At 52.7% G+C, this 25,650-nt stretch overlaps 1 protein-coding gene across 1 annotated transcript in view; it reads right to left on the bottom strand.

Moving 5' to 3' along the window:
* Nucleotides 1–24,358: 24,358 nt before the first annotated feature.
* LOC103166858 overlaps nt 24,359–25,650 on the bottom strand; it is a 45,795-nt gene continuing 44,503 nt past the window's right edge. Inside the window, exon 19 of the mRNA XM_029058177.2 lies at nt 24,359–25,200. Within this exon, the coding sequence (XP_028914010.1) occupies nt 25,123–25,200 (78 nt within the window). The 3' untranslated portion in view covers nt 24,359–25,122. The remainder of the gene's footprint in view (nt 25,201–25,650) is intronic.

Here is a 25,650-nt window from a genome sequence, read left to right on the forward strand (position 1 = left end):
AGCGCTTACTATGTGCCGAGCACTGTTCTAAGCGCTGGGGTAGACATAGGGGAATCAGGTTGTCCCACGTGGGGCTCACAGTCTTGATCCCCATTTCACAGATGAGGGAACTGAGGCACAGAGAAGTTAAGTGACTTGCCCACAGTCACACAGCCGACAAGTGGCAGAGCTGGGATTTGAACTCATGAGCCCTGACTCCAAAGCCCATGCTCTTTCCACTGAGCCACGCTGCTTCTCCAATGGGATGTTAGGTGATGATAATAATAATGGTATTTATTAAGTTTCGGGTGATCCAGCGATGGGTCACGGGGGGGAGAACTGGGGATGGAGAGGGGAGACTGGGTCACTGGGGCAAGTCGGGGGTTGGGAAGAGGAGAATCGGGGGGTGTTGGATAGCCCGTGCTGGGGCACTTGGGAGGAGTCAGGGCTGGAGAGTCAGGGGTGTTGGACTGTCTGTCCTGGGCCACTGGGAGAGGGTCAGGGATGGAGGGAGGAGAGCAGGGGATGTTGGATGGTCCATGCTGGGTCACTGGATGGAGGGACTGGAATGGGGAGGGGAGAGTCAGGGGTGGCCTCGGGAAGAGCCAAATCCTGATTGACATGGGGAGGGAATCCTGGGGTGGGAGAAGAGTGTGAGTGAGAGGGTGGAGACCGCAGGGTCAGGTGTGAAGTATGGCTAGAAGATCGGGCCGGACACAGTCGGGGCTATTGGCCAGCGGGCTCCCCATCTGTCTGGGGATCAGCGAGGAACAGAGCCCACTCATGGGCCCCTCCTGGGCAGAGGTTGGATCAAGAGCCAAGCCGGCGGACCCCTGAGCACCTCCTGCCCCCGAGGACGCCTGACGCGGGGGAGACGGGTACCGAGGACACATTTCTGAAATCAGTGGCCCTAATTAACCTGCTCAACGCTAAAATAGGCATCGCCGGCCCCGACGCCACCCAAATCAGGATCGAAGTCTCGAGGGAAATTACTCGGTGTAGGCACTTTGTCTGTCCTACTTCTCCGTGAACGGATGCCCAGGGCTCTGGTGCCAGGGTAGGGGGTGGGGGGCACTGGTCGGGTCTGGGACTGCAGGGGCACTAAGGGTAGGGGAGGCAGGGAGGCTTCCACCACACTGATCTCCTAGTAGTTGAAGCAGCAGAGAAGCAGCGTGGCTCAGTGGAAAGAGCCCGGGCTTAGGAGTCAGAGGTCATGGGTTCAAATCCCAGCTCCACTGCTTGTCAGCTGTGTGACTCTGGGGCCTAGAGAAGTGAAGTGACTTGCCCAGTGACCTCATCTGTAAAATGGGGATGAAGACTGTGAGCCCCACGTGGGACAACCTGATCGCCATGTATCCTCCCCAGTGCTTGAATGAATGCTTAGAACAGTGCTTTGCACACAGTAAGCGCTTAGCTAAATGCCATTATTATTATCATTATTACCAAGGTCAGTAGTAGTAGTAGCCGCAGAAGTAACAGTGGCAGCAGCAGCAGTAACAGGGGTGGGACTAGTTATTAAGCCGTTATTAAGCAATTAATATTATGTACATATCCATAATTTATTTATTTATATTAATGTCTGCCCCCCAGGCTGTAAGCTTGTTGTAGGCAAGAACCGTGTCTACCAACTCTGTTATACTGTACTCTCCCTAACTCACAGTATGTGCTCTATAAATACGACTGATTGATGGTAGTAATAATAATAAGAGTAAAAACGGTATCTGTTAAGCGCTTACTACATGCCAACCACTGCTCTAAGCTCTGGGGTGGATACAAGGTCGTCACGTCGTCCCACGTGGGGCTTTCCAGTCTTCATCCCCATTTTACAGATGAGGTAACTGAGGCCCAGAGAAGTTCAGTGGCCTGCCCAAAGTCACACAGCTGACAAGCGGCAGAGCTGGGATTTGAACCCATGACCCCTGACTCCCCAGCCCGTGCTCTTTCCACTGAGCCACGCTGCTTCTCTAGTAGGAGCAGTGGTGGAAGTGCAAGCAGTAGGCAGGGTCCCGGGCGGCCCCCTTCACTTGGCTCACCTGGACACAGCTGGGCCAGCTCAGCCTCCCTCCCGTCCTTAGCTGTGCCCACCCCCCGTCCCCAGCTCAGCCCCCCATCCCGACCAAAACTTACAACCGCCGCCCGCTCTCCCTCAATTCCTCATTCCAAGATCCATGCCCGAGGCTTCCCACTCAGCCAGCTGTCTCCTCCTCGGCTCCAGCTTCCAGAGCACCCGCCCCAGAGAAGCGGGAGAGGGCAGAGGGTGGGAGAGGGGCCCTGCTCCCAACAGCCTCCTAGCTCCAGCTGCCCCCGCTCATTCATTCAGTAGTATTTATTGAGCGTTTACTCTGTGCAGAGCACTGTACTAAGTGCTGGAATGTACAATTTGGCAACGGATAGAGACAGTCCCTGCCCAATGATGGGCTCACAGCCAGGGGAGACAGACAGCAGAGCAAAACAGAACAAAACAAAAACAAGGCAAAATAAGACACCTCATTAACAAAATAAATAGGGTAATAAATAATATTTACAAATGAGTACAGTGCTGAGGGGAAGGGGAAGGAGCAGAGTGGGGAGGGGGAGAGGGGGAGCAGAGGGAAAGGGGGCTCAGCTGAGGGGAGGAGAAGGGGGAGGAGCAGAGGGAAAGGGAGGCTCAATCTGGGAAGGCCTCTTAGAGGAGGTGAGCTCTCAGTCAGAAATGATGGTATTTATTAAGCGCTTACTATGTGCCAAGCACTCTTCTAAGCTCTGGAGTAGATACAAGATAATCAGATTGTCCCACGTGAGGTTCCCAGTCTTAAAATTCATTTTACAGATGAGGTAACTGAGGCCCAGAGAAGTGACTTGCCCAAAGTCACAGGACTGATAAGTGGCAGGGGCCGGATTAGAACCCAAGACCTCTGATTCCCAAGCCCGGGCTCTTTCCGCCAAGCCACGCTGCTTCTCTAAGCCACCCGCTGCCCGTGGCTCTGGATATTGTAATTGGAACAGAGGGAGATGAGATCTAGTTGTAAATTATTTTCATGCCTGTCCCCACTGTTAAAGTGGAAGTTCTTTTAAAAAAGAATAAAATAAAAAATAAAAATAAATAATAAAATAATAATAATAATAAATAATGAATAATAAAATAAAAAATGGACATTTGTTAAGCGCTTACTAGGTGCCAGGCACTGTACTAAGTGCTGGGGCATATACCAGGAAACTGGGTATATATATATACATATACCAGGAGACCGCAGGGCTCGCGGTCTCAATCCCCACTTTATAGAGGAGGTAACAGAAGTGAAGTGACTTACCCACGGTAATGGAGGAGCTGGGATTAGAAGGCAGGTCCTTCTGACTCCCAAGCCTGTGTTCACTCATTCATTCATTCAATAGTATTTATTGAGCGCTTACTGCGTGCAGAGCGCTGTACTTGGTGCTTGGGAGAGTACAACACAACGGAGTTGTTAGATATGATCCCTGCCCACGGTGAGCTTTAAAGGGGAAGTTCCACGACACAGATACACTGTGTACATCACTTTTGAACGCGGGAGTTCGTCCGGTTCAAAATAAGAACTTAAGGTTGGGCCCGGCAGGGGATGGAGTCGGAGATGGAGTGCAAAGATCCCACTGCGGCCTCTTCTCCCGGAACCGCTCTGCCAGGACAAGATCAGTAGCAGGTAGGGCTGGGCCCTTCCTTACCGCCCCACCTTGGGGATAAGGCTGACGGAAAAACGCCGTTGTTTAGAAGCTTGAAGTTGGGGAACAAGAAAACAAGTCCACCCGACACCCCTCCAGCTCCTGGATCTGCCACCTGGCCGGGTCTCCTTGGGGGACCACCGCCCCCCGGCCCACTGGCTGCAGGAGACGCAGGCTTTGTGGGCAGGGAATGTGTCTGTTTATTGTTTATTATACTCTCCCAAGTGCTTAAAACAGTGCTTTGAACATATTAAGTCCTCAATAAATATAATTGAATGAGTAGAGGATCCCTCAAGGCCTCAGCCGCATCCACTGTCACCATTCAGAGTCTCCTGCCAGGCCAAGGCCCAGGCCCGGCTAAGCAGCCCCCACCTCCTCCTGTCCTCCACCCGCCTCCACGAGGAGGCCTAGAAATCATCAGGAATTGAGGCATCAGGCCGAGGTTACAGGGTGACCCACTTACAGCCAGCGTGGTTCCCGGACGAGGTGCTTTAAAGAGGGCGGATTTCCCCAGAGGACAACAGGGAGGGACAGCAGTATGTTCATTCGTTCATTCAATCGTATATATTGAGCGCTTACTGTGTGCAGATCACTGTCCTAAGCGCTTGAGATTTATTTATTTATATTAATGTCTCGCTCCCCCTCTAGACTGGGAGCTCGCTGTGGGCAGGAATGTTTCTGATTGTTGTTATATCGTGCTCTCCCAAGCGCTTAATACCGTGCTTTGCACACAGCGAGCACTCAATAAATATGATGGAATGAATGAATACAATAAACAGTGACATTGTGGGCCGGGCAGCCCGTCTCACGGCGTTGCAGTGGCACCGGAGGGCAGAGCTCTAAGGGAGTCTTCCGCTGATCCTGCTTTCCCCTATCTGTTGGGTTATCACAAGTCAGGACCCCCAGGATGACCTAGGGGGATGGAGGAACAAATCTTCGGAGTCATGACTCGGTGATGCGGTGTTGAAGGAGCACCAGCTTGGGTCTCGCCCTGCCCGGCTCAGGATGGGTCAGTCCAGACCCCTCAGGATGGTAGTTCAGGAAGCACGGAAGGGTTGAAACCACATGAGGCTGTCCTCTGTCCAATGGGTCACCGCAGGTCAGGGAGGAAGGCGGTGCGGGTCCTCGATTGCGGGGCTCGGCTCGGCTGGCATCTTGGGAGATTCACGCTGCCTCCTCCTCCTGTCTGCTCTCCGATCAGTAAAAGCAGGTGGGGAACACCGGGGCAGCCATGCGGGCACCGGGCAGCCTGGCTCAAAAGTCTGGCAGCACAGAAGATCCGAGGCCACGTGAGACTTCTGCCGCTCCCCGCCTGCCCCCATTCTGATCGATTCTCACTTGTCCCGGCCCCCGAGATGCCTGGGGGAAAGCACTGGGACTCGGCGGGCTGGTATTGTGTGTGTGTGTTGGGGGTGACCCTCTGCTTTCACAGCTTCGGCCTCTCCCTCATGGGCCGGGCGGGTCCGGACTCCCAGGACGGCGCAGTGAGGGAAGACAGTACTGGGGGTGGCCGGGGGTCCAGTGTGTCTGCGTCTCCTGTCTTCCCGTCCCTGAACCTGGCTCTTCTGTGGATTTGGATGCTGGGGGCTCCACCTGCAGAATCCCTCACAGCCCCAGAGAGGCCCCAATGTATTCGGGCCCCAACCTGGTGTGGGCTTCCCGTGGCCATCCGAGGGGGTGGAATGTGCGGTCTGGACATCCGGGAGGGCTCCGGTGCCCCCCGGAGAGGCTGGTGAGTGGCTCATTCTGCACCCTGTTGTTAGGAGCCTGTTCTTTCTCTTCCCACCCCATTCTGGGCTCTGGTCACCTAGGCCAGCACCCCTCGCCGCCTTCCTCCATCCTTCGACCGGTCTCTTCCACCCCCTCGGCCTAATCTTTCTTGACCTGGGGAAAATCCTTCCACCGGCAGCCCCTCAGTTCAGGAAGTGGGCATGGAAGGGAGTGGTTGCTAGATTGCTGCTGCTCCTCCTCTTCCTTCTCTTTCTCCTCTCTCTCCAGGATCCAGACCATATTCTGGGGGACCACCTCATGATCACAAAATTCATATACTGTCCGCTGTGGAATATTGTGAGGAAGAATTAAGGTCCTAGGGCTCCCAGGGGGAACCCTCTCCCCACCACTCCCCAACTCTAGCCAATTCTGAGCAGTGGATGCTTTCACCCACCCCGAGACGGGTCTGACTGCCACACCGTCCACAGCGGGTCACCCCGTCCCCTTCCCCGCTCCCCTTCCTGAGTCACTTTGGGGAAAACTCGCTACACCCAGCTTCCAGCTCCATGCTCCGCCTGCTCCACAGTGCTTCTCCCCGCGCAGAACCTCCTCCTGCCCCAGCCTCAGCTCCTCAGGGTTCGGTTCCTTTTTCCAAGTCGTTCTTGTTGGGGAAACGGAGGCTTGGTCCCTCTCCCTCCCACAGGGACTGCTGACCGCAGGGCCCCCGGGTGGCGTAGCATCTGGCATGCGGGGCCCCGGGAATAGAAGGCGAGGCCCCGGGCTGGATGGTTAGTGTGTATGCGTGTATGTTTCAGGGGGTGACGCGACCCTCGGTGATGTCATCAGAAGAGCACCAGCCGGAGCGGCGTCAGAGATGGAGGGCGTGTTGAATGGACTAGGCAGACAGACGTGCGGGCCTTTTGACTTGGGGTTTGGGATTGGGGAGGGGAAGGAAGAGCAAAGAAGGGGAGCAGGAGGCAGGAAGACCCCCATCATAACCAACTGGCACTTCCTGGCTCCTCCCTCCTCCCTCTCCACGCTTGCTCTTCCCGATCAATCGATCGACGGCATTCATTGAGCATTTACCGTGTGCAGTGCACTGTACTGAACGCTTGGGAGAATACAGTACAGCCCAGTTGCTAGACATGCTCCCTGCCCACAACGAACCAAGCGTAGCCATAACCACACCCCTTAGTGGGGCAGCACCTCAATAGAGGCACTCACAAGGGTCACCTCTACCCCACCTAAACATCCAAAACAATTATTCCCCTTTCTGTTCACGTGAAATTTAAAGACCTGTCCCAACCCCAGAATCTACCACATCGCCTAGTGGAAAGTAGATACCTGAAAGTCAGAGGACTTGGATTTTAATCCCAGCTCCACCACTTGACTGCCGGTGACTTTGGGTAAATCATTTCACTTCTCTGTGCCTCAGTTACCTCATGTAAAATGGGGATTAAGGCTGTAAACCCCCATCTGGGATATAAACTGTATCCGGCCCAATTAACTTCAGCGCTTAGGGCAGTGCCTGGCACATGGTAAGTGCTTAACAAATACCCTAAAAAGAAATCAACAAAATTCCCATGGGGGTTGAATAACTGGCCTAGTGGATAGAGCGCGGACCTCGGAGTCAGGGTTCTAATCCCGGCTATGCCACTTATCTGCTGGGTGACTTTGGACAAATCGCTTAGTTTCTCTGGGACTCAGTTGCCTTACCTGTAAAATGGGGATTAGGACTGAGAGCCCCGTGTAAGAAATGGACTGTGTCCACACTGATTCTCTTGTTATCTACCCCAGCGTTTAGTATAGTGCAGGGCACATAGTAAGTGTTTAACGGATTATATATCTATACACTGGGGAGCAAGCAGTGTTGAGCACTGGGGATTAAGCGTGGTTATGTTAATTATCACCCCATCAGGCTGAGGGGGTAGATTTTTAAAGGAGCCCTTGGTGACAGAGAGGCTTCTCTCTATTGCCACCCTTATATCATTATTATTATTATTATTAAGTGCAGTCTAGTCGTTTCTGACTCACAGTGTCTCCTCAGATATACTTTCTCCAGAACGTCCCGTCCTCTGCCATAATCCACAACCTTTCTAACAGTTCTTCCGTTGTCGTTTTTATGGTGTCTATCCATCTAGCCGCCGCTCTGCCTCTTCCACATTTTCCCTGGACTCGTCCAACATTAGTGTCTTCTTCGGAGAATCAGTCCTCCTGATTATGTGTCCAAAATACGCTAATCTAAGTAGACTCCTTTGGCCTTCCAAAGACCACTTTGGTTTAATTTGCTCCAACATCCAATTATTTCTCTTTCAGGCGGCCCACGGTATTCGCAAAAGCCTTCTCCAATGCCACATTTCAAAAGAATCGATGTTCTTTCTATCCTGTTTTTTCACCGTCCAGCTTTCGGATCCATACGTTGTCACTGGAAATACCGTAGAATTGATTCCCCCTCCCCTGAGGAGTCAAGGTCAGCTTCCCCTTTAAGAGGCAGTCAAACTGCGACCCGGCCTGCAAACTGGTGGCCGTTTTAAACGGACCTTCATTCATTCATTCACTCGTTTTTATTGAGCGCTTACTGTGTGCAGAGCACTGTACTAAGCGCTCGGAATGTACAATTCGGGAACAGATAGAGACGATCCCCGCCCAACAAGGAGCTCACAGTCTAAAAGAGAGTGAGAAGCAGCGTGGCTTAGTGGAATGAGCCCAGGCTTGGAAGTCAGAGGTCATGGGTTCTAATGCCGGCTCCGCTGCTTGTCAGCTGTGTGACCTTGGGCAAATCACTTCACTTCTCTGTGCCTCAGTTCCCTCATCTGTAAAATGGGGATGAAGACTGTGAGCCCTAAGTGGGACAACCTGATGACCCTGTATCTACCCCAGTGCTTAGAACAGCGCTTGGCACATAGTAAGGACTTAACAAATACCAACATTATTTTTATTATTATTATCTGCTCTTCCCAGAGTTAGCCCTCCCTTTCCCTCTGATTTAGACTGTGAACCCGTCATTGGGCAGGGATGGTCTCTGTTGCCCAATTGTCCGTTCCAAGCGCTTAATCCAGTGCTCTGCACATAGTAAGCGCTCAATAAATACTATTGAATGAATTAAAGGAATAAAGGCATAAAGGGCGGAGAGGTGGAGATTGGCCAGGGCGGTTCCTCTCTCGCTCTGCCTCCTTCTGCCTTGGAGAGGCGGCGGTGGCTGTTTTGAAGAGTGGACACTCCCCTCCTGGTGTCCAGAACTAGGGCCTTGACGCTGTTGGGGTCGGTGTTGGACCCCCGCCGTTAACCCCCACTCTGTGTTAATCACTACCCCCTTGGGTGGGAGATTTGCAAACGAGCCCTGAGGGCAGAGCAGCTCCCTCTCTGGCTCTGCCCCCACAGTTTAAAGGGCAGTGTCTACTTTAATTAATGAATTAATCATGGCATTTGTTAATAATAATAATAATGGTATTTGTCAAGCGCTTACTATGTGCCAAGCACTGTTCTAAGCGCTAGGGGAGATAAAAGGTAAGCAGGTTGTCCCACATGGGGCTCACAATCTTAATCCCCATTTTACAGATGAGGGAACTGAGGCCCAGAGAAGTCAAGTGACTTGCCCAAAGTCACAAAGCTGAGAAGTGGCGGAGCGGGGATGAGAACCAGCGACCTCTGATTCTCAAGACGGGGCTCTTTCCACTAAGCCACACTGCTTCTCTGAAGTGCTTACTATGTGCCAAGCACTGTTCTAAGCGCTAGGGTAGATACAAGGTAATCAGGGTGTCCCACGTAGAGCTACACACTTCACCCCCATTTTACAGATGAGGGAATAATAATAATAATAATGATAATGGCATTTATTATGCATTTACTATGTGCACAGCACTGTTCTAAGCACTGGGGAGGATACAAGATGATCAGGTTGTTTCACGTGAGGCTCCCAGTCTTAATCCCCATTTTACAGATGAGGTAACTGAGGCCCGGAGAAGTTAAGTGGCTTGCCCAAAGGCACCCAGCTGACAAATGGCAGAATCGAGATTAGAACCCACGACCTCTGACTCCCAACCCCAGGCTCCTTAAGGGAGGGACGGACTGCCAATCCCCTTGATTCTATTTATTGCTATTGTTCTTGCCTGTCCGTCTCCCCCGATCAGACCGTAAGCCCGTCAAAGGGCAGGGACTGTCTCTATCTGTTACCGATTTGTCCATTCCAAGCGCTTAGTCCAGTGCTCTGCACATAGTAAGCGCTCAATAAATCCTATTGAATGAATGAAAGGGCAGGGACTGTATCTGTTAACGATTTGTCCATTCCAAGCGCTCAGTCCAGTGCTCCGCACATAGTAAGTGCTCCATAAATACTATTGAATGAATGAAAGGGCACTGTCTCTATCTGTTAGAGATTTGTCCATTCCAAGCGCTTAGTCCAGTGCTCTGCACATAGTAAGCGCTCCATAAATACTATTGAATGAATGAATGAATGAGTTAGCCCCTCTTTGCGTTAGCACCTCCTTGGGCGGGCAGCTGAGGCGGGAGATTTGTAGAGGAGCCCCTGGGAAGAGGCAAGTCCCTCTTTCGCCCTGCCCCCTTTAAGAGGTGGTCGCCGCCAACCTGGGCTCCTAAAAAGCGAGTTTTAAAAACCAGCCCCCTGGGTGGGCAGGCTGAGGTGGGTCGGATCCTCCTGCCCAGAGCTATGAGAGTGAGAGCCCTGTTGGCAGGTGGGTGATGATAATAATAATGTTGGTATTTGTTAAGCGCTTACTCTGTGCCAAGCACTGTTGTAAGCGCTGGGGGAGATACAAGGTAACCAGTTTGTCCCACGTGGGGCCCAGAGTCTTAATCCCCATTTTACAGATGGGGTAACTGAGGCCCAGAGAAGTGAAGTCACTTGCTCAAGGTCACACAGCTGGCAAGTGGCTGAGGCGGGATGTGAACTCATGACCTCTGGCTCTCAAGCCCGGGCTCTTTCCACTGAGCCACGCTGCTTCTACGTTAATTGTCCCCTTCGGGTGAGCTGAGGAGAGGCTGAGGCGGGACAGTTTTTTAAAGGCACCCTGGAAGGCGGGCAGGCAGGCCCCTCTCACTCTGCCCCCATCCCTGCAGTCCCTGCAGTTTAAATTAAACTGCACATTCTCAGGGGCTCGGTGGAGCGAGCACGTGCTCGGGAGTCAGAGGTCATGGGTTCGACTCCCGGCTCTGCCACTTGTCAGCTGTTTGACTGTGGGCAAGTCACTTCACTTCTCTGTGCCTCAGTTTCACCTCATCTATCAAATGGGGATTAACTGTGAGCCTCACGTGGGACAACCTGATTACCCTGTATCTCCCCCAGCGCTTAGAACAGTGCTCTGCACATAGTAAGCGCTTAACAAATACCAACATGATTATCCCCGCCGCCGGCCTGAAAGCCCCTCGGCTGCCGGCCCCTGGCTTGGGGGGAGCGCTCCTATTTGATGGAGACATTTCGGGCTGAGCGAGCAAGTTCCCTGGCGGGTCATCCTTCAGCCCGAAGGAAGTGTTTCAAGGAACTCAATCTTCACTTACCTGCCGGGATCTGGGAGAGAGGCAACCATCTTTCCCGCCGGATCGTCAGCTCCTTGAGGGCAGGCATCGCGTCTATGAACTCTTGTGCTCTCCCGAGCTCTCGGTGCAGTGCTCGGCTCACAGTAGATTGGAAACTCCTCCAAGGTAGGAGTTGTGTCTAAAATAAGTTGCGGTATTTGTTAAGCGCTTACTATGTGCAAAGCATTGTTCTAAGCGCTGAGGGATACAAGGTGATCAGGCTGTCCCACGTGGGGCTCACAGTTTTTTAATCCCCATTTGACAGATGAGGTAACTGAGGCACAGAGAAGTTAAATGACTTGCCCAAGGTCACACAGCTGACTAGCGGCGGAGCCGGGATTCGAACCCATGACTTCTGACTCCCAAGCCCGGGCTCTTTCCACTGAGCCACACCGCTTCTCTACTGACTCTATTGTGCTCTCCCAAAAGCTTGGCAGAGTGTCCCACTGTTGGTTGACTGTAAACTCCTCAAGAGCAGGAACATGAAGCAGCATGGCCTCGTGGAAAAGAGTACGGACGGGCCCGGCAGTCAGAGGACCTGGGTTCTAATCTCGGTTCTACCGCTTGCTTGCCGCGGGACTTCGCTATGTCCGTTACCTCATCCGTAAAATGAGCAATAATAATAATAATAATGTTGGTATTTGTTAAGCGCTTACTATGTGCAGAGCACTGTTCTAAGCGCTGGGGGAGATACAGGGTCATCAGGTTGTCCCACGTGAGGCTCACAGTCTTCATCCCCATTTTAGAGATGAGGGATCTGAGGCACAGAGAAGTGAAGTGACTTGCCCACAGTCACACAGCTGACAAGTGGCAGAGCCGGAATTCGAACCCATGACCTCTGGCTCCCAAGCCCGGGCTTTTCCACTGAGCCACGCTAGGTACCACAATTATTATCAATCACATTTATTGAGCACTTACTGTGTGCAGACCACTGTGCTAAGCAGCAGGGAGAGAACAACGGAGTTGGCAGTTAGGTTCCCTGCCCACCACGAGTTTAAAGTCTAGAGGGGGAAACTGACATGAATATAAAAGCAGCGTGGCATGGCAGATAGAGCACAGGTCTGGGAGTCAGAAGGTAATGAGTTCTAATCCTGACCTTGCCACCTGTCTGCTATATGACCTTGGGCTAGTCACTTTACTTCTCTGTGCCTCGGTTCCCTTATCTGTCAAATGGGGATTGAGACTGTGGGACAGGGGCAGCGTCCAACCCGATTTGCTCAGATCTACCCCAGAGTTTAGTACAGTGCCCGGCACATAGTAAGCGCTTAACAAATGCCACGAGGATGGTGGTGATGATGATTTTTACATATTACAGATACGTACATAGAGAAACTGAATCTCCTAGTGGATAGAGCACAAGGCCTGGGAGTCAGAAGGACCTGAGTTCTAATCCCTGCTCCACCACTGTCTGCTGTGTGACTTTGGGCAAGTCATTGGACTTCTCTGTGCTTCAGTTACTTCATCTGTAAAATAGGGATTAAAGACCGTGAGCCCCATCTGGGATAGGGACTGTGTCCCGTCTGATGAACTTGTATCTACCCTAGAGTTTAGAACAGTGCTTGTCACATAGGTAATAATAATAAAAATGGTATTTGTTAAGCACTTACTAAGTGTTATGGGGTTGAGGGAGGGGTGAGTGAAGGGTACAACTTCAAGTGCAAAGGGAGTGGGAATAGAGAAAATGATGACTTAGTCGGGGAAGGCATCTTGAAGGAGATATGCTTTTAATAAGGCTTGGAAGGTGGGGTGAGTGATTGTAATTGATTATTGAATTTGGAGAGCATTCACTCTGTGTGGGTAGCACAGCTTTTAAATTCATTCATTCCATCGTATTTATTCAGCACTTACTGTGTGCAGAGCACTGTACTAATAATAATGTTATTACAAAACTCCTCACTCTAGGCTTCAAGGCTCTCCATCACCTTGCCCCTTCCTACCTCTCCTCCCTTCTCTCTTTCTACCACCCACCCCGCACGCTCCGCTCCTCTGCCGCCCACCTCCTCACCGTCCCTCGGTCTCGCCTATCCCGCCGTCGACCCCTGGGTCACGTCCTCCCGCGGTCCTGGAACGCCCTCCCTCCTCACCTCCGCCAAACTGATTCTCTTTCTCTCTTCAAAACCTTACTTAAAAATCACCTCCTCCAAGAGGCCTTCCCAGACTGAGCTCCTCTTCCCCCTCTACTCCCTCTGCCATCCCCCCTTTACCTCTCCGCAGCTAAAGCCTCATTTTCCCCTTTTCCCTCTGCTCCTCCACCTCTCCCTTCCCATCCCCACAGCACTGTACTCGTCCGCTCAACTGTATATATTTTCGTTACCCTATTTATTTTGTTAATGAATTGTACATCGCCTTGATTCTATTTAGTTGCCATTGTTTTTACGAGATGTTCTTCCCCTTGACGCTGTTTAGTGCCATTGTTCTCGTCTGTCCGTCTCCCCCGATTAGACTGTAAGCCCGTCAAACGGCAGGGACTGTCTCTATCTGTTGCCGACTTGTTCATCCCAAGCGCTTAGTACAGTGCTCTGCACATAGTAAGCGCTCAATAAATACTATTGAATGAATGAATGAATAATGTTGGTATTTGTTAAGGGCTTACTATGTGCAGAGCACTGTTCTAAGCGCTGGGGTAAATACAGGGTAATCAGGTTGTCCCACATGAGGCTCACAGTCTTAATCCCCATTTTCCAGATGAGGAAACGGAAGCACAGAGAAGTTAAGTGACTTGCCCTCAGTCACACAGCTGACAAGTGGCAGAGCCGGGATTCGAACACATGACCTCTGACTCCCAAGCCCGTGTTCTGTCCACTGAGCCATACTGCCTCTACTAAGCGCTTGGAAAGTACAATTCAGCAATTGAGAGAGACGATTCCTGCCCACAACGGGTTTACAGTCTTGCGGGGGGGGGGGGGGAGGGCGGGGGGAGACAGACATCAAAACAAGTAAACAGGCATCAATAAAAATAAATAGAATTATAGATATATACATAAGTGCTGTGGGGTGGTCAGGTGGGAAGAGCAAAGGGAGCAAATCGAGGTGATGCGGAATGGAGGGAGAATTGAGGAAAAGGAGGCTTAGTCTGGGAAGGCCTCTTTGAGGAGGTGTGCCTTCAGTAGGCTTTGAAGGGGGGAAGAGTGATTGTTCGGCAGATTTGAGGAGGGAGGGCGTTCCAGGCTAGAGGTAGGATGTGGGCCGGGTGTTGGCGGCGAGACTGGTGAGATTGAAGATCAGTGAGAAGGTTAGCATCAGAGGAGTGGCTGGGGTGTAGAAGGAGAGAAAGGAGGTGAAGCAGGAAGGGGCAAAGTGAGGGATAACAATAATGACACACAGAAGCACTTCAGCTTAGTCAACGAAGGCCAGTGCAACAGAAGAAGACACAGTCCTATTCCACAAGGAGCATCCGGAGGAGTGGAAGTTTCATCAGGGGATTTTTCCAGGTCAAGAGGGTGATGAAGACATCAGATCCCGCTGCTGCCGGCACTTCTCCTGCCTGTTCTCAGAGGAGAGAGAGAGACTGGGCAGAGGGAAAGATGACAGATGGGAGTTCACCGTCATTTTAGCATACTTGAGATGAGGATAGTTTAGGGCTCTTCATTCTTTCATTACACCTGGACAGCGTCGCCTCTTTCTTTTCTCGCTTCCATTTCCCCTTCCCCTCCTCCTTTCCCAGAAGGGGCCCCTGATTTTATGTGCCCGGGGCCCACTTCAATCTTAATCCGGCCCTGCCCGTCTCTGGGCAGACCAACTCGAGCAACACAACCTGCTGGTATATTCCCTGCTCTTCGTAACCACTGGTGATCACCCAGTGCTCACCCAAATGCCCGACTGTACTCTGTGGGTCTCAAGTACTTAGTCTGTACCAAGCACTGTGCTAAATGCTGGGGTAGATATAACAGCGTCAGGTACCACTTAGGGTTCAGTCTAGTTTTCTGGGCCAAGTCGCTTGTCCACTTGGGCAAGTCACTTGACTTCTCTGTGCCTCAGTTACCTCATCTGTAAAACGGGGATGAAGACTGAGCCCCATGTGGGACAGGAACTGTGTCCAAACTGATTAGCTTGTATCTACCCCAGAGCTCAGTACAGTGCCTGGTCCATAGTAAGCACTTAAACACCACGTAGTAAGAGCTTAACAAATGCCAACATTATTATTTAAAAAAAGTGTGGAAGAGATTCTCCCCAAGCCTCTCAGGCACTCAGTCTTACTGCTGTTGGCAGCACCCTCTAGATTCTACTCTGGATGCAGCCCCCTTTCACGGTCACACTGTCTGATTTTAACCCAGGGCGCGTAGAGGCCAGACCGAAGGCTCCCAACTTGTCCATCCGCATCTACCCGGAGCACAGCCTGCCCCCGCAGAAAGTGGAGAGGGCAGGGAGCAGCCGGTTTCCCCCCGGGGCCAACTTGGACGGGAGGTGCCTGCACCCCTGATCTCCCCGGGAACGCCTCACCGTGGCTCTGAGCCCTGGGTTAAGGAGCTGGGGAGTGAAGGAGGGCAGTGACCCTTTGCTGGGTCATTTGGCCATGCTGAGTCCGGGCCTGTTTCGCAGTCTTGGCGGCCCCTTGCCCTGTGCCTGGATGCCACCTTCCTCCTGTGGGCAACTGGGGGGTAGGGCAGTGGTCTCTTCTCCTCCCAGCCCGTCCTCCTTAGGAAGCCCAAACTCCGTGCCGTTTGGGTTTTTTTTTGGTCAGAGGTGAGTCAACAGGCCACACTATGGGTTGAGGTGGCCCCGTCCTCCCCCTTAAGTGGGTTCTGATCTGTGCTCCTCCGCTTGCCTGCTGTGTGATCTCAGGCTAGTAACATAACTTCTCTGTGTCTATATAATGGGGATTAAATACCTGTTCTTTTCTTACCCTGGACTGTGAGCCCTATGTGGGACAAGGATGGTTTGGTGTGATTTTATTGTGTCTAGCTAGGGCTAAACACCTCAGCACCTAGTAAGCTAATACCACAATTAGACGGCCCCGTAGACCTGAACTGATCGTTTTAACGGTCGACCGACCCCTCCGTCTGCTGTTTGTAAGTAGTATGCCTTTGTAGAACTATTTTTTTCCACAGTATTTAAGTGCCTACTCTATGTCAAACACTGTTCTAAGCACTGGGGTAGATACAAGTTAATCAGGTTGGACACAGTTCATGTCCCAAATGGGGCTCACAGTCTTAATCCCCATTTTGCTTCGGAGGTAACTGAAGCACAGAGAGGTTAAGTGACTCCCTCAAAGTCACACAGCAGGCAAGTGGTAGAAGCCGGAATTAGAACCTAGGTCTTTTTGACTCCCACACCCATGCTTTCTCCACTAGGCCACTTGGGTTGATTTAAGAAACTTTAGAGAGCTCTGAGTGACAGAAGGCTGTCTAAACTAGGAGTGGGATGCAGTTTGGATTTGGGATTAGCATTCCACTCTCTATTTTCAAATTGAACTTTTTTCCTGGCTCCCCTCTGGAATGGTTTGGAATGTTGAGTTGCCCTCAGGCTCGGCCAGTGTCTGTGTGCCCGGGCTGGAAGGATGGCACGGGGGAAAGGTGGCCCAGGTCTCCAGTAGGGTGATGGGTTAGGCTGAAACATGAGAAAGCTGAGGTTCCCTCTTTGTTCCCGCAACTTGCGTCTCTGCCCGGCTCAGGACAAACAGGTCTGCACTCCTGGGAAGATGGGGGAACAGGGTAGCCTGGGTTTATGGCAGTGAAGCTCAGCTGATCACAGGACATGAAAGGCCCGGGGCCAGGTTCAAGCGAGGCTTCTGCTGCTTCCATAGTTCATTGGAGGTCTGGACCCCCGGAATGACCTGGGGAGGTTGGGGGGTCGGAGGGGGGAGGTGGCGAGGGTTCCAGTGGGGTAGCCTGGGACAGCAGAAGCCTGGAGCCACTGCCTCTGGTTCCTTCTCCTTGCCACCTGGCTTGGGCAATGCAGGTGGGGAACTCCAGGGTGGCAGTGGGGTAAGGCCATGGGCAGAGAGCTGGTGGCAAAGCTTGGCCCTCCCATCGTCCCCTGAGCTGCAGGGGCCACGGATTGCTGCCCCGGCTGCGTGTGCTTCCCACCGTGCTTGAGAAAAGAAGTTTGGGACTCCACTGCTGGAAGGCAGGGCTTCTAGGAGACTGTTAGCCACCTGGTGCTGTGGCTGAGCGGGCCAATGGCCCAGAAGGGCAAAGCCCACATTGATGTTCCACTGATTCAGCTTCTCCCCTCTGTGACAGCTCATCGCAGGTCAGGAAGGTCTTGGAGGAAGCGACTCGGGTGGTTCGGGGTCGCGAGAAGGCCGACCGTGAACCTCTGCTCTCCCAGCTTCAACCTCTCCCTGCCTGGCTCCAGAAAGGCTGACCTGGAGCCCCTGAGACAGCGGCGGGTCCAGCAGTGTGGGCGCTGGGCAGATTGGCTCGGTGGTCCAGGGCTGAAGTCCACGTGAGGCTTCCCTCTCTGATCATTCATTGAGGAGCAGGACCTCCAGGATGGCCTAATGGGAGGTGGCAAAGGTCCCCAGGGGTGGGGGTGGGGTGGGAGGGGGCCTATGATGGCAGACGAGTGGTGCCGCGGAGCCAAGGCCGCGGGCAACTGCCCTGCGCATTCTCTCCCCACAATCCTAGGCCAAGACAGGCTAAATGACAGCGATCTTACAACACAGAAGGTCTGGGGCCCCGTGAGGCTTCTGTCACTTCCCTTCTGTCCCCGTTCTAATCAATCTCCGTCAGTCTGGGCCCCCAGGTGGCTTCGGGGAAGGCCTTGGGACTCGGAGTCTGGCACTGTGGGGGTGCGGGGGGACCCTCTGCTTTCGCAGTTTCGGCCTCTCCTCTGTAGGATGGGCAGGTCCGGACCCCCAGGATGGCGCAGTGGGGGAAGGCAGTGCAGAGGGGAGGCCCAAGGATGTCTGAGTCTCCCGCTTTCTGCCCCCGAATCTGGCCCCTCTGCAGATCTGGGTGCTGGGGACTCCGTCTCCAGATTCCCTGGCAGTCCCGGGGGGGCCTGTTCTTCCTTCAGAGACTCTTGTCTCATCCCATTCTAGGCTCTGGTCACCCAGATCAACACCCCTCTACCTCTTCTGGTTCTGCCGGCCGCTTCAGGCCAAATTTCTCCTGATCTGAGGAAAACTTTCCTAAGCAGCAATCCCTCAGTTCAGGAGGTAAGCTTGGGAGCAGGAATTGCTGCTGCTCCTCTTCCCCTTTCTCTTTCTTGTCCTCCTCCTTCTGCAGGCCACCCTGTCTCCGTCCCTGGATCCCCTAGTAGAGGCCTCTTTCTGCTAGAGGCATCTTTCTGCTCTACAGTGCCTCTGCAACCCCTTCCCACTCCTCTCCTGCCTCCTTCCTCCCCCTCAGGTGAGACTTTTCTTGACCAGGGTCAAGGGTAAAAAATACTTCAGTAGGAGCAGAGAGCTGTTGGATTTGTGTTCCATGACGATTCGGAACGTGTTCTGGTATTGTCTCACTGTGGCTACGTAAACCAGATGGTCTTGGCTGGAATACTTTGAGGAGGAATTAAGGTCTGGGGCTACCAGGCCATCCTTCCCACCACTCCCCCCGAGCCCCACCTCTAGCCACTGCTGAGCTATGGTTGCCTCCACCGACCCCCAGACAGGTGTGACTTCCTGAAGGCCTCCCCTTCCCCCATCCCCAGGTCCCTCTGGGGAGAAGTCGAGGCGGCCCCGCGCCTGTTCCATATTGCCTCTCCCCGCCCCAGACGTTATCCCTCAAGGTTTAGTTCCTCTTTCTAAATTATCCTTATCGGAAGTGGAGGCTTGAACCCTCTCCCTCCCACGGAGTGAATTTGTCGACGCTGCTATCCGCAGAATCCAGGGGTGGCGTCCGACAGGCCACAGCAAGTCACCCCCCCCACCTTCAAATACACAGGCGCTCCTCAGCTGGGGCTGTAGTGCATCAGAAACTTTCCAGCAGGCCCTGAGGCGTTGCCTTATGTTTATGGGGCCATGGCCAAGTACTTTAAGTCTTGGGCAGCCACCTAGCAGTCCCCGATGGGCCTCCAAGAAGGGCTAGGCTCAGCTCCGGGCTTGTGGGGGGGAGTCGGTCACCACTGGGACCATGGCTGAGGGCCGGACTTGGCGAGGCTTGCGGTGGAAGACACGATAGTCTAAAAAGAGCTTCTCATTAGTTGTAGGGGCTCACATCGTATGTGTCCCAATCGCCGACTTAGGTCATTCAGGCACACTGGCTGCTTGCCTATGTGGGCTGGGGAGGGGCTGTGAGCATCACCCCTAGCGCCGCCTGCCTGGGGTCCTCACGGGGGCTATTTCTGGCCTTGTCCCTTCCCCCCGGACCAACGACCTGACAAACACCTTCTGGTTCAAAAACCAAAGGGACTGAGTTGTCATTGCTCAGTGCTCCACACCAGCACTCAGAAAATACCACTAAGAGCATCTTATGTAACACCCCTCCATAAACCCCTTAAAAGTAGCCTATACCTAGAAAGGAAAATAAACCACCTCTCGATTTCAGCGATCTGTGCATTAAATCTGGCAGATGATGTTGCTTTGCCGTCTTCAGTGGTCACAGTAGCTAAGCGCTGTAGTCGTCGTCATTTTCAGTAGGCAAGCACGACGATCAACCGTACACACAGCTTCCATGGTGTTTTTGCCCAAAGTCGGTCCACAGACGAGCCTTAATGCTCTTTTAACACAGTATGACTTGGCCTGTATCGCTAAGGCAGGGGAATGTCACTCTTTATTATATTATAGTACAGTGAATGAATGAATTTGACATTCAGTGAAAAAAGAGGGCATTGGGAGGGCCATAAAAGGCATCTGGAGCATCATGACAGCCTCCTGGTATCTCCTTGGCCCAAACCAAGTATATAGAATGAATACCAACGACAAAGTCTGTAGATGGGGGGTTGTTGGGGAATGAGAGGGTTAAGATGGATGAGGCATGCCAGGTGGGTGACCAGCTTCCCAGAGAACGGCAGTGAAGTAGGTCACGCACAGAGAGGTAAGGATGCCACCGGAAAATGCAGGGAGCAGCTCACCGGAGCCCCTCGGGAATGGGTGGCCGAGAGCCAGGACTATGGACTAGATTGAAATGATACTGAGTCCCCCTGGAGCCCTCCCTAGGACCACCAAAAGTGGCACAGAAGCAAAGGGAAACAGCATGGCCTGGGAGTCAGAGGACTGAGTTCCAATCCCACCTCCGCTTCTCGCCTGTTGTGTGACCATGGGCAAGTCGCTTCACTTCCCTGGGCCTCAGTTTCCTCATCTGTAAAATGGGGATTGAATCTTACTCCCTCCTTCTTGGACTGTGAGCTCCACGCAGGACAGGGGTTATGTCCAAACTGTCAACCTTATATCTACCCCAGCACTTATAGCTCTTGGCACGTAGTAAGCACTTAAATTACATGATAAAAAAATACCATAATAAAAACGATTGTTACCATGTGAATGGGACATCCAAGCACAAGCTGAGCCTGGGCTGTAGACTACACAAAAGAGCACGGGCTTGGGAGTCAGAGGTCATGGGTTCTAATCCCAAATCTGCCACCTGTCAACTGTGTGGCTTTGGGCAAGTCACTTCACTTCTCTGGGCCTCAGTTCCCTCATCTGTAAAATGGGGACTAAAACTGTGCGCCCCACGTGGGATAACCTGATCACCTTGCATCCCCCCAGCGCTTAGAACAGTGCTTGGCACATAGTAAGTGCTTAACAAGTACCATCATTATTATTACTACACTGTTACTACTCCCCTACCTACTGCAGCTCATCTGTAGATCAATTTATGTCCAAATTCATTTTTTCCCCTTCTACCTGAAAATTCTTGTGTCCATCTCATCTGCTACAATGGAATCTCCTTGGATTCTCCATCGTACTTGTCTGAACGCTCAGAAAAAGTACTCCGTGTTACCACAGGCAACAGCCCGAGGGGGACGGGAGGGAGCTTGGGAGTATGGGGTTGTTAAATGGATGGCGACAGGCAGGTTTGAAATGGGAGAGGTCAGCTACTGCCAGAGAATACTGGCCCCCAGAAGAAAGCAAGCTATTGATTCAGAAAGCAGTGTAGCATAGTGGAGAGAGCATGAGCCCGGGAGTCAGGTCATGGCTTCTAATCTCTGCTCTTCCACTTGTCTGACGTGTGACCTTGGGCAAATCTGGGGGCTCCGTCCCGGAGAACAGTGGGCTCAGAATCAGGAGGTATGGGTGGATTAGGCATGGGGCCCTAAGGTAGGTAAGGCCTGACTGGAGGGCCTAAGGGGTCTCTGGGAGGGAAAGGAAGCATTAAGGCCAAAATGGTGCCACCTTAAAGGAGTAATGTATGTTTTGTGTACACAATGACTGCAGAGCACTGTACTAAGCACTTGGGTTAGTGAAAAAAAGACAGATGTAAGGAACATTCCCTGCCCACAGATCCAACAGGCACTCACTGAGATGGCATTGGCCATGGAGTTCAACTCCATTATGTGAAAAGGGAGATGAGAATGAGGCCTGGTGGACAACTTCGGGAAGCGGAGGGAGAGATGATGGAAGTCGGTGGGGGACGGGGCCTCCAGCTCAACAAAGGGAGCGCACGCCAAGACCCAGGCTATCAGCAGTCTCGGAGAGGGAGGATTTGTGGCACCCGGAACCACCGACGCCACGAGCTGACATGCCCTCCCTCTACGGTGACTGCCCCGACTGACCTAGCCGAGGTGGACCTGTGCTAAACAGGCAAAAAACATCTGTGTTACCGTGTGCATCCGGACTCATGACTTACCAGCGAACCCCCATATGAAGAGGGGTGTGCACTCTCAGGGGCCAGGGTGGGGAGGGGAAATGGGGTTTGCCCAGTATGAGAGCGATCCCTTCTCTGATTCACTGGGAGCTGCTTTACAAGAGCCCAGTGAGAGGCAAAGGGCTTCTCCCCTTTGAGAGGAGGGACTTGGACAGGGACTTGTGTTCAACCCAATTTGCTTGCATCTACCCAGTGCTTAGTACAGTGCCTGGCACATAGTAAAGCACTTAATACCATAATAATAATTATTATTATTAATAAACAGGCTTAAAGTAGCAGGCCCCAAACCAGACTCCCATGAGAAACTGGCATTTCTGTCATGTGATGTTCACGTTCTCAGGACACTGAAAGTTAGCAGGAAACAACTAGGTTCTGTTTTGAGGCGCTCCAGGGATTGGGAAGGGCTGCTTATCTAAGTGTGCGTGTAGAATGGTTTTGTTGCGATGGTCTAGTCCTGTGATGTGAAAATATTCCCAAATGCCCCCACTCCTTTTCAGCCCCTCCCTTCTCCTGCCCGTTTTGACTCTCCCATCCTTCCTAGCCGTGTCTCAAGAGGTCTCCCACCTCTTCTCAAAACCCACTCCAACCTGCTTCTCTGACCTTAACCTTTCTCACCTCATCAAAGCACTTCTTCCCTCCCTGACCACCATCTTCAACAGTTCACTCTCCAATGGCTCCTTCCCCCCAACTTTCAAACGTGCCCATGATCTCTTATCTTAAAAAAAAAAACCCCTCCTTTGACCTCCCAGTTATCACCCCATCTCCTTCCAACCATTCCTCTCCAAACTCCTCGAGCAAGTTGTCTACACCTGCTGCTGCCTCCGCTTCCCTCCTCACCCCTCTGCGACCTGCCTCCCCTCCCTCCTCCGTTTAAGATCACTCAACAGCTCCTTCTTGAAAAATCCAACAGACTACTCCAGCCTGATCCTTCCTCAACCTCTTGGCTGCCTTTAACAGTGGGGACCACTCCCATCTCAATCAGTGGTATCTATTGAGCACAACGGTGTGCAGAGTACTGTACTGAGCACCTGGGAGAGTACAATACCGCGTTGGTAGACGTTCCCCATCCACGATGAACTTACAGTCTAGAGGGGCAAACAATTTAAATAAATAATTTACAGATAAGTGCCACGGGGCCGAGCGTGGGGTGAATGCCAAGAGTCTGGAATACCAAGGACCCAGATCCAAGTGCAGAGACGACACAGAAAGGAATTCTCTGGGAAACATTGTCTAATCTTGACTTCACTGATACTGCCCTCTCCTGGTTTTCCTCCTCTTTGGCCACTCAGTCTCTTTCACGGGCTCCTCCTCTGCCTCCCACCACCTAATCATGGGAGTCCCCCAAGACTTTATTCTAGGTCCCCTTCTACTCTTCACCTATACCCGCTCTCTTGGAGAATTAATTTGCTCCTATAGCTTCAACTATCATCTCTATGAGGTTGATTCCCAAATCTACCTCTCCAGCACTGACCTCTCTCCTTTTTTGCGTCTCCCATTTCCTCCTGCCTTCAGGACATCGCTATTTGGATGCCCTGCTGACTCCTCAACTAAACACGTCCAAAACAGAACATCTTCCCACACAAACCCTGCCCTCCCCCTGACTTACCCATTATTACAGACAGCACCACCATCCTCCCCGACTCACAGGCCCGCAACCTTGGTGATAACCTCGACTCATCTCCCTCATTCAATATTCAATCCGTATATTCAATCTGTCACCATATCTTGTCGGTTTTACCATCTTAAACTCTTTTCCTCTCCAACCAAACTGCTTCCACGCTGATCCAAACCCCTATTCTATCCTGCCCTAATTACTGCAACAGCCTCCTCACATTTTTTATGGTATTTAAGCATTCACTCTGTGCCAGGCACTGTTCTGAGTCCTGGAGTAGATACACCTTAATTAGGCTGGGCACAGTCCATGTCCCACGTGGAGCTCACAGTCTTAATCCCCATTTTACGGATGAGGAAACTGAGGCACCGAGAAGTGACTTGCCCAAGGTCACACAGCAGACAAGTAGCAGAGCCAGGATTAGAGTGCAGGTCCTTCTTAGTCCCGGACCAGTGCGCTACCCACTAAACCAGGCTGACTTCCCTGACTCCTGTTTATCCCCACTCCAATCCATACTTCACTCTCCTGCCGGGATCAGTGCCCTTAAAACAAAAAAATGTTCAGTCCGCATCTCCCAAGTCAATAACCTCCAGGGGCTGTCCGTCCATCTCCGCACATTGAACAGAAAATCCTTATAATAGACGTCAAGGAAGCTGCATGGCCTAGTGGAAACAGACCCAGACTGGGAGTCAGAAGCCGAGTTCTAATCCCAGCTCTGCCTCTTGCCTGCTGTCACCTCGTGCAGGTCATTTAACCTCTATGCCTCAGTTTCCCCATCTGTTAAATAGGGATTCAACATCTGTTCTCCCTTTCTTGTAGACTGAGCGCCTCATGTGGGACGGGGACTGTGTCTGACAACCTTAATCCACATAGTGGATACCTAATATTAGCATTATTTAAGGCACCTAACGAGCCCTCTCCTACCTTACCTCACTTATTGCCTGCTACACCCCAGCCCACACACTTCGCTCCTCTAGCTCCAACCTATGTACTGATTGGACTAGGCAGGCTGGAGGGGCCGGAGGGAGAAAGGGAAGGGGAGTCCGGGACCCAACCTGCTTGGACCTCATCCCCACCCTTGGGGGTCCCAGAAGCCCCAGAGGAGCGGTCTCCATCCATCGCTCCCAGAGGCCGAAGCGGAAAAGGAGTGAATGCGGAAGAGGAGGGAGAAAACGCCCAGTGTGAGTTTTATTTCATCATGAGCTGGAACTACAACAACGTAGATACAATGCGTACATCGCTTTTGAACGCGGGAGCTCATCTGGTTCAAAATAATAACTTAAAATCGGATCCTGATGGAGTCGGGGCCAGGCACGAAGATCCAACCGTGGCCCCTTCTCCCTGAACCGCTCTGCCCTGGCCCGAGATCGGTGGGCAGGTGAGGCCGTCCAGCCGGGCAGCGGTCGGCCCGGGCGTTGGGCTGACGATCAAACGCTGTCGCTAGAGAGGTCTGTTCTGGGACTCGAGCGCCCGGGGACCAAGACAAGAGGCCCACCCTGCCTCCCGTCCCCTGACTTTCACCCCCGCTTCCCAGTCTGCCGTCTGCTGGTGTGTATTCTGCCTACCGGCCAGCCGGCCACAAGATATGCAGGCGAAGGGCGTCCTGGGCCCCCTTTGGCCACAGTCGTCCATCCGAGCCTCCTGCGAGGCCCTACCTCCCCCACCCTTTTAGCCTCACCCTGACGGGGAAGGGGGCTGAGGCCGGCTGTTCGACGCTGCCCCCCACCCCTCAGACCGGGTGGGAGAGGAGTGGAGGGGAGGCAGTGGGGTGAGGGAGGAGCTGGGGACCGGCACCCTCCTGCAAGGGAAGTCTGGGCCCCTGGCCTGGCTCAGGCCCGTTAACGGGTCGGCAGGTGACGTGCAGAAACTCTCCAACGACAAGCAGCCCAACGCCGGGCCCGGGTGACACTTCTCCCAGAACCACGACTACAACTTTTCCACGATAGACACAAACTTGTTCAGCTGAAGCTGATTGGCTGTCTCGAGGTGGGATCTTTTCAACGCCTGCATGGGAAAGAAGGGGTGGGACAGCCGTCTGTTGGGAAGGAACGCTTTGGGGTGGCCAGGAAAGGGTCCGCTGCACTCCTTCTGGTCAGCTTATTGGGAGATGGGACACACCCTCACTCTTTCCCAACCATGGTGATCAAGGAACTGTAAAAGTGCTCAGCTCCAGACTCACGGGCCCTGCCTTCGAGAAGTCTGTAGCATAAGGGTGTTAAGTGAGTGCTCACTCTGTGCCAGCAGCGTGCTCTGTGCTGGAGAAGACTTGAGATTATCTAGTAGGCTTGGCCCACCACTGATCCATGGGGGCTGCCAGTGTTAGAGAGAGGGTGAGTCGGGCCTGCATTCCATCTTGCAAAGGAGGGAAGGGAGGCCTGGAGCGGTTACATGGCTGCCTCAGGCCCTGGGCCCCACAGGAGGCCAGCGACAGAGTCAGGATTAGAAACCAGAGCT

Source organism: Ornithorhynchus anatinus, chromosome 2 (genome assembly GCF_004115215.2).
Source record: "Ornithorhynchus anatinus isolate Pmale09 chromosome 2, mOrnAna1.pri.v4, whole genome shotgun sequence".
Taxonomy (NCBI): domain Eukaryota; kingdom Metazoa; phylum Chordata; class Mammalia; order Monotremata; family Ornithorhynchidae; genus Ornithorhynchus; species Ornithorhynchus anatinus.